This window comes from Bidens hawaiensis, unplaced genomic scaffold (genome assembly GCF_021521415.1).
Source record: "Bidens hawaiensis isolate Kalapana, Puna unplaced genomic scaffold, B.hawaiensis_p1.1 tig00020557_1, whole genome shotgun sequence".
Lineage (NCBI taxonomy): Eukaryota > Viridiplantae > Streptophyta > Magnoliopsida > Asterales > Asteraceae > Bidens > Bidens hawaiensis.
The window spans coordinates 131,035-151,639 of record NW_027493148.1 but is presented as its reverse complement, the minus strand read 5'-3'; the positions used below and the strand labels follow the sequence as shown (position 1 = coordinate 151,639).

General features: G+C 38.9%; 1 protein-coding gene and 1 pseudogene across 2 annotated transcripts; both read left to right on the top strand.

The window, feature by feature from the left end:
• The first annotated feature begins 310 nt into the window (after window positions 1–310).
• LOC143561143 (uncharacterized) lies at window positions 311–907 on the top strand. Its single transcript, XM_077049274.1, has one exon. It carries the CDS (start codon window positions 311–313, stop codon window positions 905–907), a length of 597 nt encoding a protein of 198 aa, XP_076905389.1.
• Window positions 908–11,962: 11,055 nt separating this feature from the next.
• On the top strand, window positions 11,963–14,417 carry LOC143561130 (bifunctional dTDP-4-dehydrorhamnose 3,5-epimerase/dTDP-4-dehydrorhamnose reductase-like; annotated as a pseudogene). The gene is made up of 2 exons (XR_013140242.1): window positions 11,963–12,416; window positions 13,792–14,417. The product of XR_013140242.1 is annotated as a bifunctional dTDP-4-dehydrorhamnose 3,5-epimerase/dTDP-4-dehydrorhamnose reductase-like (transcript).
• The last annotated feature ends 6,188 nt before the right edge of the window (window positions 14,418–20,605 follow it).

The window sequence follows — 20,605 nt, the reverse complement described above, 5'->3', positions numbered from 1 at the left end:
AGAATGTTTAATCGAACAACAACCCCAAACACCTCCGGAACAAGGGCAAGTTTGGTCATTGTTCACGGACGGAGCTTCAAGCAGCGAAGGGTCAGGTGCAGGCTTAAGGCTAGTCAATCCTGAGGGGCACGAATTTACATATGCCATCAAGTTGGACTTCAAAAGTACCAACAACGAGGCAGAATACGAAGCCTTCCTAGCTGGATTGCGGATAGCGAAAAAGCTCGGGGTGAAACATTTGGAAGCTCGGGTGGATTCTATGCTAATTGCGAGATAAATAAACGGAACATACGAAGCTAAAAACGATGTCATGGCTTCTTATTTGTCACAAGCAAAAGTTCTGATTTGCCAATTTTCCTCCTTCAGTATTGTTCACATTAAGAGGAGCGAAAATAAGTCGGCAGACGCTCTTAGCATGCTTGCTTCAACGAATTTTGAACATTTCGCCAAAAATATTCGTGTAGAAGTTCTAGACCATCCATCCGTTCTACAAAACCAAGTCCTGGTAATTCAAACTGGCGTTGAGTCCTGGATGTCACCCATCATAGCTTACCTATCTTCCGAAGCACTTCCAGCAAGAAAAGCTGAAGCTCGGAAGATTAAGCACAAAGCTATGAATTACCAGTTGACTCATGGTATCTTGTACCGAAGGTCATATCTTGGTCCAATCCTGCGTTGTGTGGACGCAGAAGACGCAAATTACCTAATCCGGGAAATACACGAGGGTATTTGCGGGCTACACGCAGGACCAAGAATGACAGTTGCAAAAATTATGAACGCGGGGTACTACTGGCCCGGCATGCACTTGGATGCTATACAAGAAATCAGAAAGTGTGATTCTTGCCAACGTCATGCCCCCAACACCTTGCGTCCAAAGAATGAACTAATCCCAGTAACATCTGCCTGACAGTTCCAAAAGTGGGCAATCGACATTATGGGACCTTTCCCAGAAGCCACGGGACAGTCAAGTTCCTGATAGTGGCCATTGATTACTTCACCAAATGGGTAGAAGCCAAACTGGTAGCTTCAATCATGGCCTCGAGTGTGAAAAAATTCCTTTGGGAATTTATCATTTGTCGGTTTGGTCTCCCACAACAATTGGTAAGTGACAATGGGACCCAATTTGCTGACGGCGGACTACAAGAGTGGTTAAAAGAACATCAGGTAACTCAAGTTTTCACGTCTGTAGCTCACCCGCAAGCAAACGGTCAAGTCGAAAGGACTAACCGAACTATCAAGGAAGGGATCAAAACAAGGCTAGGGACGAAACGAACAGGTTGGGTAGATGAACTGCCTCATGTACTTTGGGCTTTCCGTACCCAGAAGAACTCCAGCAATTTGGAGACATACGGAACCGAAGACATGATCCCCGCAGAGATCGGGATTCCATCCGCGAGAGTTCTGATGATTGACGACAACGATCACAAACTCAGGATGAACCTATATCTATTGGAAGAAAGAAGAGAGCTAGAATTGATTCGTGAGCACAACTATAAGCGACAGATTGAGAAATATTACAACTCACGAGTCCAAAGTTGCAAGTTCGATGCGGGAGACTTTGTCTTCCGCAATAACGAGGCTTCTGGCCAAGAGCCTCCGGGCAAATTAGCCCCAACTTAGGAGGGACCTTATAAAATCAAACAAGTACTATCGAAAGGTGCCTACAATTTGGAGAAGTTGGACGGGACCGAGGTCCCTCGAACTTGGAACGCAACACAATTAAAGAAATGCTACATATAGCAATTTTGTCCACTTTATTTTAGCCCGCGTGCCCTCATAGATTCGCAAGTTATGTCATTTCCTTTACTGTAAGAAGGCTTCTGCCAATAATATTGGGAATATTTCTAAGTTGTAATCTTGTATTGGCAAAAACGAAGTTCCGGACAGACACTTATATTATAGTACATAAGACAAAGTGCACCGGAAGATAAACAAGACTTCTTATTCTTGGTCAAAAGAGATTACAAAAAAGAAGAAATTTACAGGAGAAAGTTCACATATTTACGGAACGACATTTTCGTCTTCCGCAATGTTATCGTTTTCCTCTTCTTCATCCTCCCCAAGATCCAGCAACTCCTTTAGTTGCTCAATGGCGTCATCCTTATCTACGAGTTCCGATATATGGTCAGAACGAGTAAGCTTCAGAGTATCAAACTCCTTGGTTTTCTCCTCAAGGATGGACACAGTATCTTTTCCGGCCAACACATAGTCTTCGGGAGCTAGGCCTTCGGAACCAAACTTATATCCCTCCTCGAAACCTATTTGTTGACCCGCCTGCTCGGAAGCACGGAGTAGTATTGCAACGCAGTTCCCAAGGTCGTCACTATTCCGAACGTCAGTAATAACCTATCAAACACAAACAAAGAAGATGTTAGCTTACACACATCTAAGCTAATTAAGTCAAACGGACTTGATACCTTGGGGATCGCTGTTGATAGAAGCCACTTCTTGTCCGCTTGAGCTCGGATAAGATCCATCTTATGCTTAGCACACTCCAGCGCTTGGTCTCGATTCCTAGCATTAAGGTCAGCTAAGCGCTTGTCCTTAGCTGCTGAATCGGCTTGAAGGGTCCTAATCAGCTCCGCTTGGTCTTCCAGCTGTTTTTGAAGAGTAGCCTTAGCTTCCTCAGCAGCAAGTTGTTTGGCTTTCGCCACTTCCATAGCCCGATGACTGTCCCAGGCATCAGTCAATGCCTTGAGAGCTTCTTTCTTGGCACCAAGCAAGCTCCGCTCGGTATCCTCCAACTCGTCGTTCATAGCCAACCAGTCTCGGCGAAGTTCCTGGTTGGTAGACACGGCGTTTGCCACATGGTAAGAGTTGGCGTTGAACAGATCCTTGCGGATGCGGCGGCGTTGTCGCTCCTTCTCTGCGGGAGGAAGACTCTCATCGAGATATTCCTGACAAACGTCCGCACCATCCAGCACCGAGTTCCGACGTAATGACCATCGGGGATGGTGCGGAATATTATCCTCACCCACTTGAAAAGCAGAGGTTTTCCCTCTGTGTTTAAACACATTAATCCCACCTTGATCCGGTAGGTCATGCTCATCATGGGGTGGAGAGGTATGGAACCGATCAGCACCACCAACCTCTGTGTCCCTAATGGGAGAAGAATCCGACAAATTAATTGGTTCTTCAACAGTATTTAGGGGCGAGGTTGGTGGCGTCGGAAGTTTGGTAGTAACAGAATCCTTCAAACCTGAAGTATTTACAAAACGAAAACCTATTAAAGTCATCAAACAACAAGCCCAATCGTAATCATAAAGGATTCAAAACTTACTCTTGGGTTTATCTTGGGTAGAAAGCTCTCAGAGACGAGCTCCCAAGGCATGAACCTCAACTATAGTCTTCTTCTTCTTCTTCTTATTGGGTACAACATCGGAAGGCTGTGTTTTCCGCTTTCCAGCAGCCTTCGATGTACCCACTTCAGCAACCTCAGGTTCGCCCTCATTGGATTGAGGACCACCTTCCTCACTTATGGTTGGGGCAGTGGTGGCCTTCAATTCCAGCTTACGGGTCAAATCTACAGTTGAAGGCGAAAGATTAGTGGCACCACCGGACAAATCTTCCTCGTAGAGTGATGACTCTTCACTAGACGAGAGAAGAACTATCACTCCGCTTGAAGCAACAGCAGTTACAGGGCGGGGTTGAAAAATACCTTCACACTTCTTGAAAAATTCCTCACCTTGCGCATACATGGCCTCGGAGACAATGGGTTCAGGAGCAAGAGTAGTGGAAAACAAGAAATTACCCCGCGTGCGATCTAAAAATGGCACTTCATGTTGTGTGATAGGACGGCGCACCATCTTGCCACCCATCTTATCCACCAGAGTAGAGAGAATCGTCCCTTCACCTACAAGCAAAGAGTGTTTTCAAGAAATACATACATATAATTTAAGGAACCCGAAACGGTGCAAATAAAAACTTACTCCCATCGGTGTTCTCATAGTAAGGTTCCAAGGTGGGGAACGGCCACAACCGACTCATCCTAGAATGCACCATTGCCCCCTCATGGATAGGGCGCATAGGTGTTGGAGTCTTTGTTATAGCAAGGAACCATGCGCGGTCCTTGTATTCGGAAGCAGCGACTTCTGGAAAATGGTCTTTCAGCTTCCGGTGAGTCATTTTAAACGGGATAACGTCTTCCCGGATCCAGAAAAATTTGGCTTTCCACCCATGAATACTCCAAAGCCATTCAAAACCAACATATCCCTTCCCAGTGGTCGCGAAGCTATACCAGCCTTCACGACAGGTCATTTTGTACAGAACAGCGAACATTCCAACGGAAGGATCGTAGTCGTGTGCTTGACAACAGAATTCGAAGTGACGAATTCTTAACATTCCGAAAGGATGAACTTGAGTCAAGTGAATCCCGTAGGCCGTCAAGATCGATTGGATAAACTTGGTCACAGGCAACCGGAAGTTCCCGGCAGTAAAGTGGTCCATGTAAACGGCCATTTTCTTTACCGGAGGGGCCGTCGCAAGGACACCCTTCACCGGCAGCTCGGCCTCCTAGTCCGACGGGAAGCCGTAGACGTTCCTAACATCGTCAAAATCTTTCTGCTTGAGTTCGCATCCAACTTCGTTAATTGACGGAGGATTTTTCTTCTGGGCATCCATGAAGTTCGGATAATGGATAGAAAGAAAGAAAAGTTTTTGATAAGAATAAGAAAAATATGCAAGTGATAAGAATGAATTAAGGACATCAAGGCCTATTTATACTCATCGCAATTAATGTAACCATCTGACTGACATAGGAAAGAGAAAATGCGGGCCACAGGATGACTGACATGTCAGGCGGGGGATTCAAAAAAGTATATACAGGCTGTCAAGTGGACGATTTGCACGTCTCGTCAACCGTCACCTATACTCTTTCTCTGCCACGTCATCAGTACAATTCAAAATTGCATAGATCCAAAAATTCAAAGGAAAATATATGTCACAAAAGATATTATCAACACAGAGTTTCATTTCATTCAAAACAGTAATTACAAAAATATGAAAGGAAACTACGAAGTTTTAGTTCATACGTCTTCACGCAACCTACAGGTTAGGAGGCGACGTATTCTTCGGAACATTCGGGGCCTCATCTTCCGCTTTTTCGTCATCAGATTTGTCATCATCAGACTCATCACCATCCGATTCGTTGTCAATATATACTCGTAATTGCTTCACACCATCCTCGGATGCAGCAAATTCCGGGAGCATATTTTGTAGCGGAAAGACAAGGTCATCGTACTCTTGCACCCGCATGTCAAGCTCTTGCCCCGCGTCAAGTCCATGAAGGGGATGGTTTTCAATAGGTTGTCCGGATTCAGAAAATGCTAATCCTTCATTGAAACCTTTTATAGGCAGCTTGCATATCTACAAGAGTTTTATCCTTCATCTCAGCCTGCTCCCCTTGCAATCTCAAAGCCTACTCGAGCTCTTGGATTTAGGCGTTTTGTTGAGACACTTCATCTTGTGCCTTAGAAAATTCGTCCTTCTTCCTTTGCGTCTCAGCTCGCGAGGCTTCAAGGGTGTTATTAGACCTTATACAGGCCTCCTTCCACCGCTCGGCAGCATCGGCATTCCGATCCTTTTCTTTCTGAAGCGCAGCTTCGGCGTCGATCTGTTTCCATCGAGCCGTACTTGCCTCCTTACGATGCTCCTCGGCTTCTGCCTTGGCAACCTTCAAGGCCTCAGAAGCTGCACCAAGCTTTCCGCCCATTGTCCGCCATTCCCGTAAGATATCTTGACTACAAGCCAAACTGTTAGTCAAAGAAACAGCTAAGTCAGAATGGAGCTCTTGGCGGGAACGGGTTAACTGGTATGTCTTTTTAGTTGGAGTCATGCAGTGCTTGACGAAATTTATACAGGTCTTGGAGTCGGAAACCCGAGACCCATTGACAAGATCCCAAGACGGGACAAACAAGTCATAATCTCCCCCCAATTGGACGTTCTCAAGATATTGAAAACTTGAGTCCTCAAGACGGGTGGGAGTAGAAAAAGGTTGTTGACGGCCACCCCGTGACGAACTTCCCCCAACGCTATGGAAAGTTGGTCCCAAAAAGAAGTCGTCTTCCCCGCCCGAGGTGAAAGGCGAGGAAACAGGGTTAAATTGGGGACTGGATTGAAGAGGAGGGTCGTCAACTCCGAAACCTTTTACAGTATCTCCAAGATTCTCCGGTTGAGGGCCGGTAGCATTGACGTCGTGAAATAAGTGGTCCAAAGACCCGGAGGTTATTGATTGAACGTTAGACCCTTCCTCGACAGTCACAACAGGAGGGGCAACCGGCCTATCCGCTTCCTTTTCCGGAGGAGGAGACGGTTGTTTTTCAGGAATCAACGCCGTCGTCGATAATTTACCAGCCTTCGGACGTTCGGCAATAGACGAATCTGCACAACAAAATCATAAATCAGGTCCCATTATTATGAGCGATAAAAAGTTAACAAGGAAAAACTCACCTTTCATTGTCCCCAAACGTTCCGAAAGCTTTGGTGGTAGTGGTTTACGCGGGCGATGGGTACGACGTTTCTTCGTCTTCGGTTCTGAAATGCTAGGACCTGCATCGCTCGATTGAGACACATGAAGAGGCCTCTTCTGGTATAACTCTGCCAACAAATGAGAGACATATGAAACTGTAGAAGCACCATCCGAGCTTTCTCCCTCGGAAGCAGTAGAATCGTCACTTAGAATAACAATTACCCCGTCCGAGGTTAGCACATTAAGGGGGAGAGGGTTCAAAATATACGCACCTGTTTCAAAAATAGTATCCGAGACAACCGGCTCGGCCCGCACATCCACAGGAAAGAGGAAGTATTTAGCATTCCTCTCCATAACGGACACTTGCTTAACATCGCGGATGGTTTTTCCGACACATCCCTTGTCATCATATAAGGCGTTGAGCATAGATCCAAACCCTGGAAACAAACGCAAGAGTTAGAGCAACAGAAGCTTTGGAAGATCACACAGAGAAAACTAGCAAAAACTTACGGCCGTTTGGTTCAACAAAAACGGGCTCCATATCAGGAGTAGGCCACAGACGGCTCATCCCTGCCCAGACAAGGGCCTCCTCGGGAAGTACCCGCATCGGTGTCAGCGGGACAGTCAATTTCCGGAACCAATCACGGTTCTCATGCGCAGCCGGTTTTAAGTCAATCAAAGGCTCATTACTCGACCGACGAAGCATGGTTCCCGGAACCACGCTCTCCGATATCCAGAAGAACTTCTTCTTCCAGTCTTTGGATATCATCTCGACCTCTTGACCAAAAGCTCTATCAGCAGACGAATGGCAAGAGAACCACCCGTTCCGTCGGGTCATCTTGTAAAACACGGCGAATTGGTCCAACCGAGGTACCACCTCTTAAGCCATACATATGAACTCGAAATGGCGAATCCGCATGACAGCACGCGGGTGAAGTTGAGACAAGTGAATCCCAAACGCCTTTACCACCTTCATAAAAAACTTCGTAACGGGAAGACAGAAGTTCCCTAATGTAAAATAGTCAACATATAAGGCCATCTTCCTGGGAGGTGGGAAACTGGCAATAGACCCAGCAACAGGGAACTCCGGTCCCCACTCAGGCGGAATGCCATACGTCTCAATAAGCTTTTGATACTCACCTTGGTCCCATTGCACTTCTATCTCGTCAACCTCTGCCATCGTACTAGTCATAAACGCAAAATGACTGATACAAGTATAAAATCAGAGGAATATGCAGAGAATTTCAGAGAAAGATAGATGAAAAATAATGAGAATGCAAAGACGATAAAGCTTCCAAAAGAAGTTAACTCCACGTATTTATACCCGCCGCAATTAATGCGATGAGATACAGACAGTGGAGAGAGAAAAGGAAACCCAGTAGATAATCGCCACGTCACGCGGGAAATTCGAAAAAGAGAAAAGTTGTACAGTCGGGTACAGTAACAGTCGTCAAAGACGTTCTGTCACCTGCACACGTGCCTGCGAGTGGTCAACTTGTCATTTTTCATGATTATCCACAACCAACAAAAGATATTTCTTACCAACCTATAGAGTCAAAAACCCCCAAATCCACATAGAGTCCAGTATTTCACCCGCATAAAATACTTCACACGGAAGAAACACTGGACTGGGGGGACTTATAGAGGTAGGGCACCAAAAAGACCCAAATACCCTCGAGTAATCCCCGCGGGTCAACCGAAAGTCCCTCATAAGGCACCCGCAGGACGCACAAACCATCCGCATAACCAGTCGAGGAAGAAACACCCCCAAAGCACATGCGGAAGCATCATAGCACCCTCAAAAGTCACCCGCAAGAAGAAATAACCTTCCGCGTAAATGACCACGAGGTAAGGCTCCGGGACAGCTGTCAATGATCAATTACCATTCTAGAAGATTTACCAAGATGCTTTATCGAGCGATACGTGATCTTTCGGCCAATCAACTGGTAACACCTGGCAAGGTCGTTATAACCGTGCACATGGCCAATATTCCCCTGTTAACCAATGATAAAGAGACACGTGTCCGGATTGTTATACATGCACATGCAACGTATAAACTGAACCAGTCACATAAGGACACGTGTCCAGACGGTTATGTAAGTATCTTCTTAAAGGACAGCTGGCCCAATCATCTTCCCACACCCTTCGGCAATAAATACCTTCTCAATCAGCATGAGGTATTCATTCACTCACCTACATTCTGACTACACTTAGTCTCTGTACTTCAGTACTTTCTTCATTACGAACGTTACTGATTCTCACGTCGGATGGTGGTTACAGGAAGACCCCCCCTCTTGTCCTTCCTGTAACGAGACTCACGGTGTTTGTTTTGCAGGTTCTAGTCACTGGACTTTGGGAAGTGGTACTCATATCATAGTAGTGGTTATCATATTATACCCTGTTGACTCATTGGATCCAGGACCCATACCCGGGGAGTGGATCCGTGTTTCTTCATTGGCGCCATCCGTGTTTTTGTTAGAACAACATTAATTTTCGTTGGTTTTTTGGTTCGTTTGATACGAGTAACCTTCCTGAAGGGCCGACGGGAACTCCTGCACCCGATTCACGTGTAACTAACACAGAAGTACCTCCGGGTCTTAGTGTTTTTGCACGCATCACGACTCCAAGTGGTCGTGCTCTTGAACGTGTTACTGCTCCAGGGTCACGAATCACTGAGGTAACACCTGAGGGTTTCACCCTAGAAAATGTTACAGCACCGGCTGGCCGTACTCCCACAGATATGGGACGTGCCTCGGCACCGGAAGGTTCTAATTGGGTAATTTTAGACGAGTTACAGAAGACACTCGTCGAAACCGGTCAATATTCGATCCAGAAAACGACTTAGGTGATTCTCATAAGTTAACTTAACTAGACAAAGAAATGGTAGTGATCCTTTTCATTCTTTGTCCATTCCATTACTTCTCTCATTCCATTCCCGCTTATTCCATTATCTTCAATTAAACATACACTTATGTAATAAATTAAAATGTGCATTACAAAATTATATATACTAATCAAATATGCATTATTAAATTGAATATGGGTTTAAGTATTTTGACAGCTTTTGTTTTGAAGTAGACAAAAATTGATTTGATTTGTTACGGTATCAGTATGGTTACCGGCATGCAATATAAATTAAAAAAAACATTTAACACTTGTAGAAGCGGATTACGTAGAAATTGTTCGATTACATATTTCCAATGGCACTATGCCACTATCCATGATAGAAGCTGTGAAGATATAAGAATAAAGTTAATAATTTATATGGAATGACACTTTTTGTGTCTTAGCTTTAGCATGCGGACTTTAAATATGATTGTTTTTTTTGTCCATGATGCCATATATATCGGTATTTTACGAGTTAGGTTCAAATAAAAAGTTTAAATTTTATATAAATGTTAAGAAATAAAGCAATTTTATCCTACAAATATTGAAACCCTCTCTCTCCTATAATACCACTCTTATCAACAAACCATTAATGGCTTGTTTCATTATTTGGAAAAAACGAAAATTAAAAAGTAAACAAAATTGATCAAACCGTTTGATGTAGCAAACCAATTTGCAAACCCATCCACTGTCACTTGCCAACATTTTAATGGATATGTTTTTAATTTTTTTTTACTTTTTCTTTCATACTTAAGTTTTAACTATAATATTTTCTTTTTCTAATAACTTTCAATAATTAAGTTTTAAGAAAATATAAAAATATAGTCTTGTTCAGTCATTTTTTGTGAACACATCGCTATAAATTTTATTAAAAACAGAGTTTGTAAAAAATATATTTTTTAATATTAAATAAAATTAAGTATGCTTGATGAATATAAATATCTTTTAATTTTTTTGTAAATATTTTTAAATTAAATATATTTTTAATTTTGAAATAAAGTTATTATTTTTTTATAGCACTAGTCATTTTTAATAACAAAAACAATAAATATAAATAATATTTATCTAACAAAAAAAAAAGTGTAGGTTGGGTTGCTAATTAGTGTGAAAAGTTTGGTTTGTTTGGATTGGGTAGGTGGAAATGAAAGAAATTAATTTTATAATAAAGATTGTGTTCGGTTGGTTTGTGAATGGGGATAATTTAAGCTTTCTTCTACGCATCGACTCCTATCTTAGAGAAGATGGGGCATCCATACAGGTATGGTGTATGGCTTCATTATATTGCAAGTATTTGCCATATAAAATTGATTACTTTCATGTGTTTGGAGAATTAAATGAACTAATAATTGATTTATCACTCTTTATTATATAATATAAATACCACCAACCCTTCATCATTTTTATTCACTCAAACTTTTCGTTATTTTTATTTATTTAAATCCTTAATGGCTAATTTCTCAAACGATGATCTCGTGATATTTATATTGTTGAGCGATTATTTTTTTTTCAAATGATAGTAGCATAAAACTTTTTAAAATATTTCATCAAGCAAGCCAAAGAGGATGACACTACATCATCGAGCATTTCTAAAAAATCATTCGACGTGATCATGAAAAGACATTATTTAGTGTAAATTTCCGTAGTTTATTTTTTTGTTTGAACTGTCATATTTCATTTCTCTGGTTTTAAATTATGTAATATTTTTTTATATAAATGAAATTTTAATTTCAATTACTTTTAATTGTTTAATTTATTTGAAATAAAAACAAAAAGTCATAAGGTATATGTGGGTATGTGTTGTCAGTAATTTTGTGGTTTGTGAGTACCTAAGGTATATAAAAGTGGTCGTGTAAGACTGATCGATGCATGAGTAATACCCATTAATAGTCATTCTCCCTTTTAAAGTATTCAAACAACTAATCAGTAAATAATAAAAAAGTAATATCCAAACAAAACTTAAATCTAGAGCATCCACATACCACATTAAAATGTTTTTAATGGTATTTTTTAGGAGAGATGATGTGATGAAAAAAGTTGTGAGGTAGATGAAAGAGGGTAAAGATTAGTTCTTCCCCCAAAACTATCAAAAACAACCCCAACGAAAAATTGTGAGCAGGTCAATAAAGAGAAAAATGATTATTAGTTGGCTATGTGTCACTTGTCATATCTACCCTTTAAGACCGAGCATACTCGGCAAATTGTGAATGGTGTTTTGGGCCAAAACGTCAAGGCACACCCACCGTGGTGCCTTTGGGATATCATTTTAGTGATGAACTTGGTGTACACCATGTGATGGAGGCGTTTTGTGTGTGTGAGAGAAAAATAATTAATGACTGTAAGAGTGTTGTAGGCATTTCACCACTACACTTATTTTTTATAAAATGTTGTAATGCTGACTTGATGCCACGTAACATAAAATACATACAGATGATATAAAAACTTGTTATTGCAGATGCTGTTAAAAAACTAATCACGAAACATTTCCTCGTATAACAAATATAAACTTAATAAAATGAACAGCTGGCACATCTCCTTCCTTCCCCACTAATCCAAAGTCTCACACCTATTAAACCCACACAATAACCCTCACCAACCCCTCACTCACTCCATATGGTCACCCAATCCAACGGCTCACAACCCACCCCACTCCACTTCCTCATCTACGGCCGGACGGACCGGCTGGATCGGCGGTCTACTCGGCCAAATCTGCCAATCCCAGTCCATCAACTACACCTACGGGTCCGGCCGATTAGAGTCCCGTGAGACCCTAATCGCCGACATAGACTCCGTACACCCCACACATGTTTTTAATGCTGCCGGAGTGACCGGCCGGCCGAACGTTGACTGGTGCGAGTCGCATAAGGTGGAGACTATTAGGACGAACGTTGTCGGGACGCTGACGCTTGCTGACGTGTGCAGGGAAAGAGGGTTGGTGTTGATTAATTATGCGACTGGGTGTATATTTGAGTATGATTCGGAGCATCAACTCGGGTCGGGTGTCGGGTTTAAAGAAGAGGATACTCCGAATTTCGTTGGGTCGTTTTACTCCAAGACCAAAGCTATGGTAAGGGTTTTCATTTTTAATAAAGTTGTGGTTTTTATATTTTGATTCAAGATTTTATTTTTATTTTGTTTTTTCAAGCCTGAGCTTGGATCAGGGTCGAGATCGATTTTTATTTATTAGGCAATTTTTATACTTTTTTTTAATTTTTTTATATTTTTTGTAATCATCATATATATATATATTTAGTTTTTTTATGAATAATAATTATTGTTATATAAATATATGATTAATTATTTAAATAAAGTTTTATTATTAATATACTCGTTTAGGTTCACAAGTAGGCCTGTTTATCGAACAAGCTTATTTTCCGGCTCGGATTCGTTTATGCTCAGCTCATTTATGAAACCAGCTTATTTTAAAGCTTGAGCTCATTTAGGCTTTGCTCAATTCGAGCTTTTAATGAGACGATCTCAAGAAGCTAACGAGCTGCTTCAGTTGGTTTGCACCTCTAGATCTATGCATTTCTAAACAAATTTTAGCTATCAATGGTTTGTGGAATAATAAAACAGTTTTCCTAATTTTATGGGTCTTAATCTTTATGGATTATTTATGACTATGGGCCTCACAAAATTAAGAGTAAAAGTCAAATATGTAGTTATTTATTTCAAGATATTAATTTTATTTAGATTTGTATGATCTTGAAGATTTGTGCTAAACATTTGTTAATTTTGTGTTTTGACTTTTTGATATTTTTCTGTGAAATGGGGTGTGCATAAAAATTCTATAGCTTTAATTACTATTTTATGTTCTTTATTTGGGGCCCACTTATGAGTGAAGCCATAGATTTCTCAAACTTTAGGACAATGTTGGATCTAAGATCTTGATGTGTTAAAATGACTTGATGTGTTTGTTTACTTCAGTACAATGTTGAAGAGCTGTGCAATGACACCCATGTGCTAGATCTAAGCTTTTGTTGGTCCATACCATATTGTCTCATATCACGTGTCCATGTTTTTATAACTGTGGGACCCATACAGTGTTTGTTGAAAGCAAATGATGCAACTACTATAATTCCCTTTCTTTTAAACATTAGTAACCATTTGATGATTTTGTGTTTGTATGCAATTTTTTTAATATTTGTTATATTAAATCTGGTGGGTCTAAACTCCAAAAGTATTTCTGCATTTTAAGAAAATTCTAAACTTTCATTAGTTTATTCTACTTTTTACTTACATGTGACCTATGTTTTTGGACCCATGAAATAAAAGTAGCAATGTGACAAAATTGTCAGGCAACTTGGTAGTTGGTACATACTTCAAGATTCCTTTTTCATTAAACTTTTAGCAATGACCCTTCTAAAAAACTTTTTATGTTATTTTATTTATAAAAATATGGTGAATATGAAATCTTGATAATGTATTTGTAACATATGCAGGTAGAAGAATTGCTCAAAAACTATGATAATGTATGCACATTACGCGTGCGGATGCCTATTTCTTCCGATCTCACAAACCCACGAAACTTCATAACCAAAATCAGCCGTTACGAGAAAGTGGTCAACATCTCGAACTCCATGACAATTCTCGATGAACTCCTCCCAATCTCTGTAGAAATGGCTAAAAGAAACCTAACCGGGATCTACAACTTCACAAACCCTGGTTGTATTAGCCACAACGAGGTCTTGGATTTGTACCGTGACTACATTGACCCCTCTTTCACATGGAAGAACTTCAATCTTGAGGAGCAAGCAAAAGTGATCATTGCACCGAGAAGCAACAACGAGCTTGATACAACCAAGTTGAAGACCGAGTTTCCGGAGCTCTTATCCATCAAAGAATCGCTTGTGAAGTACGTGTTTGAGCCAAACAGGAAGACTCCCGTTGCAGCCTAAGTGTATTCAAGTTTGCGATGATATTATTGTTGTATGTTGAAATATTATGGGTACGACGAGGATTCGATTTGTTTACCATATAGTGAATTTTTCGTGTTGTGTTGTATTTTCGAATTGTTTTGGTTACGAATAATGTTGTTGGAAATGATAGGTTGACTCTCATTTGGTCATGTTAAATTTTTTCAGGTATTAATTCGGTTTATGTAGTATAGGATATATGGTTTCAACTTTCAACTCTAAGACTATTCGTTGTGGACTAACCCACCAGCCTGCCACATCGGCTGTTAACACCATGCCGCCATGGTTAAGAGGGGCACCAAATAGGGGGGGGGGGGGGGCACCCCATTAACCGGTGATATCACTTTGAGTGATGGGGTCCACTTCTCTTCATTAATAATTTACACACTCACTTTTTTTACTTTTATTTCATAATATTTAAAAGATGAATCAGTTAAAACTCACTTTCTACTTGAATAAGAGTCCTGCACTTTTTTACTTTTATTTCTAGTTAAACAACGAGGGACAGTCGAATTGAGTAAAACAGTTTTTAGTAAATAATATAGTAATTTGTTATGCTGATGGATTAGTTTGTCTAGTGGATATAAAATAGTAATTTGTTATGGTGTTTCTTGTGGATCGGGTTGTCTGTCTAATTTGTTTATAATTTCGTATATTATTAATTTATTATTCACGAGAAAAACGTATGTGATGCTGTAATCATTAAAAAAAATTCGAAATCTTTCATTTTCATCAATTTATCACTTTTTTATCCTTTTAAATTGATGTTTTGGAAACCAAACTATGATTAAGTTACTGTTATAGCCCGTTGATATTAAAAGGGATGGTTGATTCAATCCAAATATATAAACCTGAGTTTGGTATTTGAAATAAAATATAAGAACAAAAAATTAAAGTACATGAAATTAAGTTTGTTAAATTTATTTGTTGCTTTCAACTATGCAATCTCATTTTCTATTATGAAGATCTTTCCATCCATTACTTTAACTAAGTTTATGAAACTAAAACTATACTAAATAAAAAAGAAATAAAATACACCAATTACGAAAGAAAATGATTTAAAGAAGATGATTTAAAGAAGAGTGTTTTTGCTATTTAAAGAAGAGTGTTTTTGCTGTTTAAGTTGTAGGGGGTGTCAATCCGCAATCGTGTGTGATTGACAAGATGAGTTCTTCAACCGTAGCCTGACCTGTTGACGCATTCGGGTTGTGTCTTTTCGTGAGTTTGTAAAATATGAAGAAATAGGCGTTCATATGGGTAAGTGCTAGAATGTTCATCTATTCGAATTCGGGTTGTTCGAATTTGAAAATTTAAAATTGAATTTGAAATAAACTTACTCGAGGGTCAAATCTATTTGACTAAAATAAATTTAGAAAATAAAATAAAACATTCCTAATTATCAAAACGTTTAAAAACTTAACGTGCCATTTTATTTTGAAATCCAACTATAAAACCATAAGCATGTTATAGAAAATATATATAAAAAATGTGAATTCAGGTTATCTGAATAGAATCGGTTTGGGACACCTATATCCGAAATTGACTCACATTCGAATTAATATTTCGAAACAAAAACCCGAAATTCGAATTTAGTATTCGAAATCGGTTAGATTTGATTTTGGGTTATTATAAATAGAATAGCATGATGAACAACCATAGTAATGATTTAAGTGCCTACAATATCATAGTATTGTATCAGTTCCTCTACCTTCCCAGTATATGTAATGTCTACGGGTAAAGGAACTGCTAAAATACTATGACAATGCATGCACTTCACAGCTTACACATACAGATGCCTATTTCTTCATATCTTATGAACCCGTTAAACTTGTCACAAAAATAAGTCGGTATGAGAAAGCGGTTAACATCCCAAACTCCATAACCATGCATACTTGATGAACTCCTCCCAATCTCCGTAGAAATTAATGGCTAAAAGAAACCTAACCGAGATCTATGATTTTACAAACCCCGGTTGTGTTAGAAGCAACCGAGTCGCGCCAAGAAGGAAAAACAAGTTGAAAAGTGAAAACCTAGTTGAGCCAATCTGAAAACCGTGTTGTATGTTTAAAGCTTCAAATTCATAATATCACCATTACCCGCATAGTATTAGAAGACGTTTCTTTGCTAGTAGTTAACTGACGGATATTCGTTAACAATGTGACAAAAACCCATGTATCGTTCAGTTAGCTACTATATAAAGACCGATCATATAAGCAATCTCGCCATTTGAACCATATGTATAAAAAAACGTATACGGAGAGAGAAATAATGTGATACGATGAGGTTTGGTAAAAAGCACACTGAATTACAAGATTATTTGTTGTTCATGATTTGTTTGATCAACTACTCATTTAAGTGAAGACACATGATTTTGTGAAGTATCTCACATTATTGGTTAACGGGCTGTACTTGTAACTGGACAATGGTTAAAGATTATTGGTGTATTAGAAGCCCAACTCCATTGTTCAACATGCAACATTATAGCTTTTACATATGCATTAATGAGTATAGGTGTGATACACGACTAAAAAGGTGATGCATAAGTTCTTAACATGTGTAGCTAGAGTTGTTCTCGAGCCAAGCTTTGCCAGGGCTAGCTCAAATTCGGCTTGAATTTTAAACTGATGTGAAAACTTGAGCTTCAGTTTAGAAATGGAAGCTCGCTTTTGGCTCAATTTGGTTAGATTTTTAGAACCAAGAACAAAGAAAAGGTCTTGATACTAAATTGACTAATTAATGATGGAGAGTTGCGCTTAAAAGATTGAATCTTTTTAAATTAGGCTATAAAAAGTTAAAAATAGCGTTTATTTAAGCTAATCAAGCATACCAAATGCATTAATGATTAATGAAATAGTGGGTAGGCGGGTTATGTACCCGCCTTACGTATACTATTGTTTAGCACTTAAAACAAAATGTACAAGTGCATTATGCGGGCTTCGCCGTTCTCAACCTTTTTGGGTTTTGATATGAATGTCTCCCTATATATCATACGAAGCATTGATTTAGGACGAAGGGTAACGTGTGAATCAACTCCACGTTCGATTCAAACTATGGTAATATATAACAGTTCTTTGAGGAATTAAAAGTGTCTCATGCGTGTAAAAGAAATCAGGAGCTTGAGAATTTTGGTGACCTAACACAAATGAAAAAATATAGTAAAATGACATACAATCATACCTTAATTAGCACACCCATTGAAGCCTATAAAAGCATTCGAGTTATAATTAAAATTAAACAAACTAGCAGCAGGGCAACTCTCCTTTGGCATATAACTTCTTAAACCCTCGATTCATGCATACACCACAAGTGAAAACTTGAATTAGGGTTTAAATAATTGTTTGCCAAAGGAGAGAAGCCCTACAACTACTTCGTTTATTACTCACGCAACTATGGTTCAAAACCCTTACGGTTTATAAAAACAAAGAGTTACAATTACGGTAGTTTGATCCGTTTATGCCATGGATATTCTTGTATGTGTGCAATGGTTCTTGATGAGTGAGATTCTTGGAGTAATAATTCGATTTGTTTGTGAAGAACAAGATAAAGGTGATGCTTTATAGATGGATATGGCCTTTGGACTCTTGTGAGGTATATGCCATGTTATATTCTCTTTCTAAAGGAATTTTGTTGCTTTAAATCTCTTGTCTATCGTCTTCTTACTTCAACAACATATTAGTTAAATCTTACACAATCAGAATTGTAAAGTTAATATTACATGTATGGTTGGAAATGAGTTGGAATTTCTTTTTCTAAACGATATAGATTTATAAAACTCACAGAGCTTGTTCAAAAAAACTAAGCAACAAAAAACAAAGTTACAGGAAAATAAAAGGGTCTTAGATCCAATGAAACGAGAAATGTAAAATAAACTCGAAAGCAAGCTTCATCTTCAAGTCGCACGCTTCAGAATCGTCTTTTTTCTAGTCTTTCAAATAACCCACCACATAGTAAAGTAACGAATATTGTTACACCAAGTGTAATATAATTCGCTAATTGAACAAGTATTACTCATAGTCACACTAAATATAAAGATGTATTTATATTTGAATCCATAAGTATATTATAGTTCATAATAAATCAAGTCTTTTATGCGAATATTAGTCCACCATGATTTTAGATTTTCTGTATAGTTTAGTTTTGTTTACATCTTTCCTTCATGTGAATCAAACGAACGAAACTTTATACTTTCTCACACTTAGGTGTGCTCATGAAACTAATTAAAATCAAACTGAATTTCAAGTTATTTTTTCAGATCGGTTTTATTTTAAACCTCGCAAAAACTGATTTTGAACAAACCGAACAGCCCAAATAAACCAAATAACTAAGTTTTATCCTTTAGCCTAATCTAGTTGAAAATTTACCCAATCGAATTCAATAATTTTATAATTGTAAAAGTTGAAATAGAAAGAAGGCATTCACTAGAGTTTGAACCTTATTGAATTCGATTCAGTTCATATTTTGGATACGAACAAATAAAATCTCAAATCGAACAAACGATACGATATGGTACCAAATAACCAGAGTTTATTATGTGTATCATTGATCGGCCACGATAAGACATAAGAAACTAGTTGTCTAGTTGGAGTTCCACAGCTTAGTTTATTAAGGGACTGTTTGGTAGCCTCTTAATGGTCATTAAGATGCTACCTCTTAATGGTTCATAACCTCTTACGCCTTGTTCTTGAGTTTTTTAAAGGAGGGAAATGAAAGGAAAACTAAGGATAATTAAAAAAATGAGTGTTCTTGAGTTTTTTTTTTTAGGATGGAAAGGAAAGGAGTAGGAGTGGTTAGGAGGGATTAAATTGATGTTTTTTCCAATAAGTTATCCTCTCAAAAATGAGATGATTAATAAGGATAAGTTTTTTCCCAATAAGTTATCATTTCCTTTCCTTCAATTTCCTTCAAACTCAATAACACACCTAATTAAAAATAATTACCTTCCTTTCCCTTCTCTTTCTTATCATTCCCTCTCATTTCTTTTCTTTCCTTGGTTAAAAACCTCAAGAATAAGGCGTTAATGATTAAGAGGTAGCCATAAATCTGAATAGCTAAGAGTTACCATTAAAAGGTAGCATCTTAACCATTCAGACTTAAGGTTAACTCTACCATTAAGAAGTTATGTACCATTAAGAGGTATACCAAACAGTCCCTAACTTGAAACCTATTGGGCCGTACATTCACCCAGTACTCACTACACATGATAGGCCTGGTTTGCTTTTGTTATCGTTTGCAAACAACCTAACATTCGATTATTCAATTAAGTAATCGTTTGGAGTCTTGGAGAATTCCTATGACCGATGGGTTGAATAAAAGAAAGCTTAGATGTTAGAACTATGAAGGTTTTCATAACTTTTCAGAAAATTAATGCTATTATTAAGGATTTGATTTCACTATTAATGTCACATATCATTCGTTTTCACTTTTGATGTTTTCAGGGTTTGAAATCGTGGTTGTTGCCCGAATTATTAGAATCCTACCTGTGTCAGTCAATCGGCTTGTGCCAATCATCTAACCGGACCACCAAACCCCTAGGTGGCAACTTTCCAAGCAAACCGTAGTCCGAGACCGTAAAATGGCCTTTCTTTTTGTCATATAATGGTCCAAGACCCGGGCAAGTTATTTTTGGTCAGTCTATGGTCCAGGATCTAGTGTGTGGGTCCGCATGTGAGGTTCCCGGATTAGGTTTTTTTTCTAGTGATTTCTTGTCAACTCAATTAAGAGCAATGTTTTCAGACCCGGCCCGGACGTTGATACGGGCGTCTTACCGGGTCAAAGGTCGGACCGACACGGGAGGGCGGACCGGTGTGTGACCCGGATGACGTCATAAATAATATATATATATATAAATATATTTATTTATTTATATAAAAATAATAGATAGTAAATTTAAATGGGTTGTACTAGGCACACCCCATACACCCTTTAATATGGGGCGTATAGTGCAATACGCCCCATATTAAGGGGTGTTTGTCTTTTATGCTATACTTAATATGGGGCGTATAGTGTAATACGGGGCATATAAGTTCAGTATCTATATGCCGCGTATTATACAATACGAGCCATATAGGTTCAATTTGAATAATTAAGCCATACGGCTCCTCCTTTCTTCTCTATATTATATATATAATATCATACACAAATACATGCACACATAATTCACTATCCCCTTTCAAGAATCAAAACCAAAAAAATATAATGTGGTGGTTCGACAATTTGTTTCCTGACAACAAGGAAGAGCCGGGATACGCGCCTAACGATCAGCCTAACTCGTCGGGATTACCTGATTTGAACCAGGTTTCGTTGTATATTGATATAATATAAATTTGTTAGTTTGTTTATA

Coding starts and splice junctions, on each gene's coding strand:
- LOC143561143 (XM_077049274.1), top strand. CDS start 311: ATGGCTTCTTATTTGTCACAAGCAAAAGTTCTGATTTGCCAATTTTCC.